The sequence below is a fragment of the Poecilia latipinna genome, unplaced genomic scaffold (assembly GCF_001443285.1).
Source record: "Poecilia latipinna isolate Pla-1442-1.1 unplaced genomic scaffold, P_latipinna-1.0 Scaffold242, whole genome shotgun sequence".
NCBI classification, from domain to species: domain Eukaryota; kingdom Metazoa; phylum Chordata; class Actinopteri; order Cyprinodontiformes; family Poeciliidae; genus Poecilia; species Poecilia latipinna.
The window spans coordinates 268947-279452 of NW_015112858.1; the positions used below are offsets into that span (position 1 = coordinate 268947).

The 10506-nt window shown below is 40.7% G+C and overlaps 1 protein-coding gene across 5 annotated transcripts in view; it reads right to left on the reverse strand.

The window, feature by feature from the left end:
* Positions 1-10506, reverse strand: part of ttc28 (tetratricopeptide repeat domain 28) — a 109254-nt gene that overhangs the window by 43032 nt on the left and 55716 nt on the right. For all 5 annotated transcript variants that reach the window (XM_015032472.1, XM_015032473.1, XM_015032474.1 and 2 more), the window contains one exon: positions 1231-1378. In XM_015032472.1, coding sequence (XP_014887958.1) covers positions 1231-1378 — 148 coding nt within the window. The remainder of the gene's footprint in view (positions 1-1230; positions 1379-10506) is intronic.

Here is a 10506-nt window from a genome sequence, read left to right on the forward strand (position 1 = left end):
GTTTCTGTTTTTGACAGATTTTAACTTTATAAGTACATCCTGCAAGATTTGTCCTGAAGGGACAAGAGGGAGACACACTGACAAGCAACATCTGATGCAACGGGGCTGATAAACCAATGTTAGGGAGCGTTCACACCAGTTCTGTTTAGTTTGCTTTAATCCAACTCTACTAGTTTTGTCTAGAAAGTCCGGTTTGGTTGGGGAGATGTGAATGTGTAATCAAACTCTGATGAAGATCAAAAAGGTGACGTCTGCTCCACTAGCAAACCTCGGTCTCGGTTCTTTTGAAATTAACTCTGACGCCGTTTGAATGAACATGTGAACGTGACTCCAAAAGCAGGAAGCAGACTACTGTACAACTGCTACAGTCTGACCACACTCCAATTTTTGTTCACATTTCGTGAAGAAGGATGCTGAGGTCACTGTCTTCTTCTGAGATTTTTATGTCATTTCCTTCAATGGTTCTTGTTGCAGCGCCACCTCAGGCGAGGAAGTGAACAGGTTTTCACAAAGGGTTTGGTTTGTTTGACACTGCAGCGTGAAAGTGAAACGCATCATCTGAAAATGTAACAAATGTTGCAATTTTGGTTCCCAAACAAACCAAGTCTACCAGACTGTCAGGTTTGAAAACTCCTTTAAAATAATCATTTTCTTTCTTTAGTTTCAAAATAAGGCAACCTCTAACTGGTTGAGGGGCAACTTAATGAAAATCAGCTATGTTAGATAATTTAAACAACAACTAATGGAACGATCACTTATTCTTATATTCTTACTAAGTAAGATTACATGGCAGCAGTTTTTACCCTTTATAAGTAAAGCGGACTCACAAGACCACCCTGGAAATAACTAAATATGAATGACATACCTGAAGATGTTTTGGTTTCATCTTATGTATGCTTCTCTTCTCCCTCATTTCCTGCCTTCGTCCTACTTTTTCATGGTTTTCTTTTCTCTCATCTCTGTTTCAAATCAGAGGTTCTTCTGTTTCAGTCAGAATAATCACAGACACTTTCCATCACACTCCAACAAGAGTCGTCTACTGAATAAAACAACAAAACGAAAGTAGATGCTTTCTTTTTGTTGCTTTGAAAGGCTTCTTTGTTCCAGTATCTCTAACCTGGTTAAAACCATCATTTATATATATATTTTTTTGTTTCATATTTTTGTTGGATTGCTTCAGCATTGCTGTGATTGAAAAGCAGAGTGAGGTTATCTATATGACTAGATTACCTCTGAGTGGTGATTTCATTGCCGCCTCCACCATGCCGACAAGCAGCTGGAGACTCTTGGGGTCCTGTGCCAGGCCCGACGCGAACGCTGCCAGCGCGTCGGCATGACGACCCAGGTACTGCAGGGCAACCCCTTGTCGAAAGTAAGCCTGCAGAGACAAAAATTTCTTTTGATCATTCAGTTTAAACATGTCGTATTTTGCTGGTTATATTTCCCATGGAAAGTCAATGGTACAAATTTGTAGCAATGATTTTGATTGGTTGCTGTTTTTCTTTTTTTTTTTTTACAGATCAGGCTCATATTAAACTGCCATGACATAGTAACATATTTTTCTGACAGATATGTAAAAAACAACATATTTTTAGAAAAGTTACATACTGCAGCTCTAAATTTATATTTAAAATCTGAACTGTCAATCTGAGACACTTGGGTTGGATATTTTAGGCCCCTGATCTAAACTCTAATGTTCAGATAAGGACAGCTTGGTTTGAAGACCTAGTAAATGAAATTTGAAAACAACTTTTTGTACTTTTTCAAATTATCTTTGATGATCAAATGTGTTTGATGACATTCAATTGTGACGAAAAGGGAAAAAGTAGAATCTGTGAGGCTGAAATGCCTTTTCACAGCACCCTGTTGGCAACACGGCAGAGTTATTCAGCGATCTCCACCTGAACTGAACTGATTAAAAAGTCAATGCAGCATCGCATATACACACGCACACGCTCACTTCATTAGCAGCCCTCACACATTTTCTCAGCGAGATTAGAGACAATGAATCATGACATCAAATTCATGAGGAGGATCAAGCTGGATGCTCCACAAACACACTCTCCTACTGCTGACCTCACTGTAACTTAATTGTCTTGTCTACCTCTGTCTTCACATTCATTCTCCTCCTTCTCCCTCATTTATCATCCTGCCCTCTCTGCTCCCGTTCAACTTTATCTGTCATTGTGCCGAGCGAATGAAGACAAAGAAGAGAGGAATTAGATTACGTGTTTACTCTCGTTCCCGCCCGCCACTTTGCGCGCCCACGCCGCCTTTGTCCCGGCCCTCGTCTTTAGACAGATAGATTGAAATGAATGGAGTCGGCAGTCGGGTTTAATCTAATGGCTGAAGACTCTGGTTCTCTGTATGTTAGCGCTAATGCTAACTGTGAGCAGGTCCGGGTGTCATTTCACTTCTGATTAACGCAAAGTGGGATAAATTGTTAGGAGTTACAGCTGAGGCCTTGAAAGCTCTTTGTCAGACAAAACACTTTTATCGATGCAATCGTTGCAACGCATAAAATTAAAAGTCAACTTTTTTTTTTTAATAGGCTTAGGAAGCAAAGATTCTACCAGTGTTTTAAGTAAAATCTTTAAAAGTCTTTAAGGGGCAAGTCTAATTCAAGTCTGATTTTTTTTTTAAAGTAAGTCCAAAATAAGTCTTAAAGGTCTGAGAGGCTGACCCAACGGTCTGCAACATGTGGCTCCAAAGCTGCATGTGGCTCTTAAAGGCCTCCATAGAAACTCTTAATGGCTTTTGCCAAAAACAATAACAAACTGAGGAATGTTTTTAAATATCAAGCAAATAAAAATGATTATTTTCAGATCCAAATCACAGTTTTGTGTGTGTCTTAAGGTCATTTCTGCATAGTGCTTCTAGAACAGAGCTGCACTAGTGTATTTGATTAATCGCTACGATTAATACAATTAATAGAATCGCTGAAAAGATTAATTAAATCAGTCGTGATCAACTGATGTAATCGTCAACTAATTTAGTAATTGATTAATCATTAACTGCTGCATGCAGACTCTAAAGGACATTTGCTGAAAGAACAACACTCATAGAGCTGCAATTAAGCCAAAAGTTTACAAAAAATATGTGCATAAAAGTCCATATGTCAGTGTACATGTTCTACCCAGAAATCCTCAATAATTATATTATAACATGATGTGAAGTTCCAAAAAAGTCTATTTCGCATAATATCTCCCCTAAATATTCAGCAAGATACGAGCCCATGTGATGGTAGTCTAAGATTCCTCTGGTTTAGATTTTCTGAATAATCAAACCGGAAAAAAAAAAAAAAAAAAAAAAAAAATCAGTTTTCACAGTGAGGTCTCCGCTTTAAAGCAGCATCAGAAGGACAGATTCTCACTTTGTTTGAGCTCAAAGTGTCGATGCCAAGAGTCCATGCTGAGTGAGAGAGAGACAGCCGGCCGACCTCTGACCCCCATCCAAGCTGGAGAGGAGAGCAGCAGGTCTGGACCGGGATGGGCAGCCGAGTCGGTAGCCGTGGCGACATATGGATGCCCCACCTGTCTCCCCGACTCTACTTAGCACTTCCCCTCCCATCCGTCTTCTTCACACTGATTCGGCTGCTGGAAAGAGGATGCACTGCTCCCCGTACCGTCTATTCTTGAGCTTGTGGAACAGTGATTTCTATCAAACCACGATGATTACATCCAAGGAGGAATATTACAATCACAGAACGTATGCAATTATCTCTGCACGGCTGTGCGAGAGCGGATGTGTGTGCAGCACCACGTGTAAGGTGGGGATGTGTGCAGTGGTGGGAGCCAAGATATGTGCAGGTGTGTGTGTGTGTGTGTGTGTTGGAGCTTTTTAGCCCTATCTGGGGTGTGAACATGCCAGAAACTGACAGCAGGAAGAGTCTGCCTCTATCACCACCTACAGCCCCAATACACACACGCACACACATGTTTGTCTGGCTATCTTTGTGGGGACTTTCCATTGACTTCCATTCATTTCTACAGCCTAAACCTTACCTTTACCCTTTTCCTAACCCTAACCATCACATACCTAACCCTAGCCCTAACCAAAACTCAATTCATACCTTAGCCCTAAATCTGACCCCTGACCCAAAAACAGGGTTTCCCCTCGTGGGGACCAGGCTCTGGCCCCCACGAGGAGCAATTGGTCCCCACAACGTAGTATATGTCAGGAAAATCGTCCCCACAAGGTATTACAAACAAACGCACACACACACACACACACACACACATTCTGACTTTTAGCTCAGTCTGGCCCCGCTACCTGTGGGACACACAAAAGGACGGAGACGCCCTCATAAACAAACATCACCGCCTCCTCTCTGAGCATCCGAGGCACATCCTCTCCCTCTCTCCTTGTGTTTTTCGCAACAAACACTCTGAAAGAGCTTGTCAGATATCAGAGATTCGTCTGGACTGCAGGTATCTCCCACCGATTCCCCATCGGCCTCGCAGACAGACCCTTCACCGTCAGCTGACAGCGAAGAGATCGATAAAAAGAGACAGGGCTAATTTAGCTGCTGTGTACAGTACTACAGTCTGCTTAAATTAATGACGTATGGTGTGTGTGCGTGTGTGTGCGTGAGTATTCATTTCTCTCTGTGCACATAAAAGCATCCAGGGAGAGCTTTCAGCGGCTGCGGCTAATAATCGATCAGACGACGCGAACGAGGCTGCCCACTGTGAAAATGGAGGAGCGCTTCGCTCAGCGGCCGCTCCTCTGAGCTTTAAAACTTCGCCGTTTAGTTTCAGTCTCATGGAGTTCCTGTCAGCCGCAGCGGGGAGCTGCTTTCTTTCACATGAAAACATTTTTAAAAGCCCACTCCACACAAGCCGTTCACTAATAAACCGATAAACACAGCTCAGGAAACCAGACATTAGCAGCCAGAGAGCGGATGCATCCCTCTACAGGCGGTGGAGCTCATTTTGGCCTCGCATGTAGGAAGAAGGAAACGTCTCCCGCTGCAGTTTTAGCAACTTCTGCACTTTCATTTGTTGCTCTGCTCTGTGATGAACATCGTTTTGTACAGGTGCTACACCACTGATAGTCTAATAGCACCAATGTTTGTTGATTAGGGATGAGAAACAAACAAACAAAAAGAGAAAGATGGACTATTCTGATTCAATTAATAAACATGAAAATTTCATCTTAAAGTTAATTTGAGGTCTCATTTTCAGAAATGAAAAAAGGAAACTTGGAACCATGTGCAGAATGTTTGACATGGTTTATGGTGAACATGACATAATTTATCCTTCATCCACTACATCAAAGCAAACATGACTTGTAGAAAAAAGTGAGTCTAGATTAACTAGATTAACTCTGTATTAAATTCAAAGAAATTGAACCAATCGTGGGACTCAACTAAAATTTTTGATAGCATTTGATAGCAGGGTATGTAACAAATTAATCCCAATTAATCACATTTAATAGAAAACTCTGTCCTGACAATATGAAAAACATTTTCAATTCAGAAACACTTTTTTTCGCCTGAATTATTGAATAAATAGACATGAGAACATATGGATTTATACTAAAATACATATTCCGACATGGACTTAACGATATTTTCAGGTACTATTGCGAATTTACGATAATAATGAAAGTAGTGATAAAAACGATTTATTACGCCTTTTTTTAAGGTGGCTGTGACTGCATGGCACAATAACAGCACCAAATATACAAACTGCTCTCAAAAACTTATGTATCTGAAATACACTTCTTTCAGACACCAGTAGTCACATACAGAGTGTGATCTGTATCACTAAGCTACACAGAGTCTCTGCATTTAACCCTATTTTCAAAAGTATTGATATTTATTAATACTCCCATTGAACAAACAGTGGAGAAAATAGTAAAATATTAATCCTGACATCACAATAAATGATAAACAATAAATCCTCTCTCATAGCGATACAAAGAAAAGTATTAAACTTTGCATTGTAAGGACTTGTTCTTATGAAATGAAACAGTAATTCTGACCTAAATGGAAAACTGAGAGCACAGGAAAAAAAATCATTGTAAACCAACAAAGTATGACGGAAAGTCTAAGGGAGCCTCAAGTCGGTTAAAAAAAGAAACAACCCATAAATCTGAATTGAGATATTTCCGTCTATCACAAAGTGTAGAAGAGAATAAAAACCTTTCTGACTTCTGCTCAGCTCTAACGCAGAAACACATCAGTGAAAGCAAAACCCCGGAGTGCGAGCCATCCAGCGAGGGAGGTGTTGTACGTGTCGGAGCAAAGGATGCGCATCGGATGAACAGATGCTTCAATTACCGCTCGTAACTCACATTAATCGAGAGCAGATGGGAGCACAAATGGCGGCAGAAAGAGAGAGAGAGAAAGAGAGAGAGAGAGTAAGAGAGAGAATCACAAAAACACAGACGTGATAGAGATTGATGCATTTGGAAATCCCAGGATCTGTGCTAAAAACGCCCAGACGAGACCTTCACTCTGGATCTGGATGGAGCGAAAGCGGATCTGACCCGACTTCTTTCCTCCGCCTCCATCCTAAGTGAACACATTTAACAGATAGCAGAGGACGATGCTATGAGGATAAACACTCAGAACATGAGACATGCAGACATCGTATCTGCTGGTACATTCACAGGAGATGTTAGTTCATTGAGATGCTATTTCTGTAGGCAGGTATCTTAAGATCTAAAGGCTGTATCAAGACAGAAGTTAAAGTGATAGGGGGAAAAGTGTTTGCCTCTTTCCTGATTTCATATTTCTGTGCATGTTTGTCACACTTAAGTGTTTCAGAACATCAAATCAGTTTAAATATCAGTCGAAGACAACGCAGGCAAACATAAAATGCAATTCTGAAATGAAATACAAACCCTACATGGCTCTTTGTGAAAACGAGATTTCCCCCGTTTAAACGTAGCTGTTATTGTTGTTTATCACACCTGAATTCAATGTCTTCAGCCACAACCAGACCTGATGATTATTGACACACCTGGTCTCAATCAAGACGTCACTTAAACCAGACCGGGGTGAAGCGAAGATCACCAATAGATTCTCACAAGCTGGACGTTGTGCAGAGATCCAAAGAAATTCAGGAACAAATGAGAAAGAAATTAATTGCCTGGAAAGGGTTAGACTGAAATTTCTAAAGCTTTGGGACTCCAGATCATCACAGTGAGAGTCGTGAACAACACATGGAGAAAACCTGGAGTAGTGAGGAAGCTAGGAGCGGCCGACCCATCAGAATGAACCCACCAGCACAGTCTAGCCTGAAACCTACCGAGATGAGCTTTTTCAAAAATGCCATTTTTCAATTCAGCAAATTTAGCTTCGAAATGTCAAATTGTGCAATTATATGGTCAATGGAAGTACAGTTAGTGTCCTGTTAGTTATTATCTATTCTGTTTAAAGTACAATGTAAAATATGTTATCTTCAGAAATTACTACAATACCCATAATTAAATTACAAATCTGCATTTTAAAAACTGCAAAAGTAACAGGAAGAGGCCGCATGTGTCCCAAAAGGAAAACACAAAGAAAATCTGAGTTGGATGTGCGATAATGTGAGGATGAATGCAAACAGTAGAGGCAGATATTCTAAAAATGAGGTTGCAACCTGCAGACGTAGTATCCACCTGTCACCTGTATAAATCATGACGAAATTAGAAATGATAGAACAGAACTCAGAGTTTACACACATTTTCCAGCTTATGGAAAAAGACACACACACACGCATGCACACCTACACACACACACCTACACACACACACACACACACACACACACACTCACTAATTGGTGCTAGGTTAATCTGCATGAATATTTATCATCGTTTCTCTGGGACACTCGCTAAGATGCGATAATTGAGTTGGAGTGGCTATAAGCACCGTTTCCACTGGGGCCAATAAAGATGTTACAGGACCAGCTGTGGACTATCCAGTGGATACCACACCACACAGAAGTGTGTGTTTGACATAGAAGTGTGTGTTCTTATAGAACACACACTTCTGTGTGGTGGAGGTACAGCTGAAGATTTACATTCTTAGAAAGCGTTTTTTTCTTTACGAAAAGCCCAAACTTGTCAAGGTCACAGATGAGTGGACTCTTTCTGACACGCGAGTCTCTGATGCTGCACTTAACGTCGCTCGTCTTTAACAACTGCATTCATTTTTAACCAAGTGGGAGAAACATCTCAACTGTGAGTCTCGATACATAAACAAAACAAAAAAAGCCAACAATCTATCCTGAGTGAAGTGAGTAATCACTCTGTGGAAGTCTTCCACGTCCTCCCACATGAATGCAGCTGCTAGATTTGGCAGCTGCTCTTGCACTGTAATTGCACAATTCAGTTAGAACATAATGTGAATTAAGATGATGCAGGCAGGCGTTCTGTCATTGAGAGAACGCTGTGCTACTCCATCACACTCAGGTCACTTTTGCAAAGATGTGGCAGATCAAAGGAACAGGGACAGGAAGCATCAGGCTGCAGGTCTCACCTTCCAAACTTCACTCTTTGACTTCATTATTATCGGCTAATAACTTACAATAAAGACTTAAAGAGCAGTAATGCAACTGAATAAATTATATATTAATGAATTATAAATAATTTCAGCAGTAAAATATTTCATATCACTTGCTATTTTTATAATTTTACATTCTAATTGTATATGAGAGCATGAGTGTTATTCTTCAATATGTGTGTTTTTTTGTTTGTTTTTTTTTAACCAAAATTTAAACTAAAATAGCCACTTTAGGAGATCTGGGAAAAACATATTTGCAGACAAAAAATGTTTTTATTGTCCAAAGTGAAAAATGTATCGATTTTGGACACTTTTGACTTTATTACAGGGTTGATCTCTCAGAAAATGGTCTTTTTTAATCTGTATATTCCAGTTAATGATTAATTAATTAGTAAATTGGTTGACGATTGTTTCAACAATTGATTCAACACGATTAATAAGCCCTACATGAGACGGCAACAACCAATACAACAGACTATAGTTAGAAACCAAACTAATACTGTGATGACAATAAGTAGATGGAATTGTTGCTTCCAGTCTTTTGGTAAGACAACTGAGAGCTACGGAAAAAGTTCCAGATAAAAAAGTTCTTATTTAGGACGTAAGATCCTGTTGTAGACAGAAAAAAACCCTCAAGTGTGTGTGTGTGTGTGTGTGTGTGTGTGTGTGTGTGTGTGCATTGTCTACTGGCTTAGGGTTCACGGGGTTAAAGAGGTGCTGCTGATGTGAGTGCTGCTACAGCAGAGGGAATTTATCAGCTTCTCTTTGAAATGTGATTTCTGGAGGTCAACCAAGAGAAGCAGCTGACGTTTTTTTTTTTTTTTTTCATTCTCTGTTTTTATCTGTCTTAAAGTGGTCCAACCTTAACTCGGCTGCAGCTGTTCAAACACCTGATCCCTGGCACTTACTCCACGGGCTTCCAGAAAACACTATTTGCAGCTTGAGCACACAAACATGCGGGCCACAAGTGTTACTTTCCACTAAGTGCATTTTAAGTCTGCCAGGATAAGCAGAGTGGGACGCCTGGGACTTTGACGCAAGACTGAATAAAGAAAGAAGGAAAGAAAAAAAAGGCATTCTCTCTGTCATAACCGAGTTAACCTCAGCGAACACACTTCTCTGGTCTCTGGGTGACAGAAAGCAATTCCCTTTTTTTTTTTTATCTTTAGGCACAGAACTCAAGTCATTCCCTTGATGCTCTCCCGGATGTAAAAACACTCCCAGGCGCCGACACCCCATCTCTCTCTGGACCTAATCCACACACACACATCTACACACGTGCATATCGGCACTTGAATGGAAAAATATGCACAAAGGGGAATCAGGCAGGGAGTACCAGCAGCCTTCTGATCATGTTAACTGTATCACAGTGGAGGGGTTGTTCCTGGTTTCCTGGGTAATTAGGCTGCCACTCAACGGGAAGCTGCTGGATTTGTGGATGTGGTTGTTCATTAACATAGGTCTGATTGCCCTGTGACCTTTAACAAAACAGAAGCATGTCTACCTGCAGGGGTCAACAACATTTTTTTTTTCTTTACATTATTCCTTCCTCAAAAACATCCCTGGAGTGTTGCTTGATTCTTTCATTCATATTTGAGAAACCCTTTAGTCTCCCATGGCAACCATTCCGGGATGCCTAAACACGTCCGCTCACAAAGCCCCACCTATTTCCACAAAGCTTCTCCTTCTGAGCTGCAGTCTCCAAGCCGAGCTCCACAGAGCTCCTCCAAACCCCCACTCAGCTCCTTCAGACTAGCCAGCAGCAATTAGCTAACACCTGGTGGAACCATCCAGCCCAACACTACTATAAAAGAAGTCAAAGGCTTAATGGAGGACCGTTGATGTGATAATGTGTCAGATAGCAGGAGCTTCTTAAAGAGACAGAGGCCCAATTTCAAGGTGTTATATTGAGAAATCAAATTTCTTTTGAGTCATATTTTATATTTGTAGCATTTTCATAATAACTGAAGGACTAATGTCTCAGCATGATCTAGAGGAACTCATCCA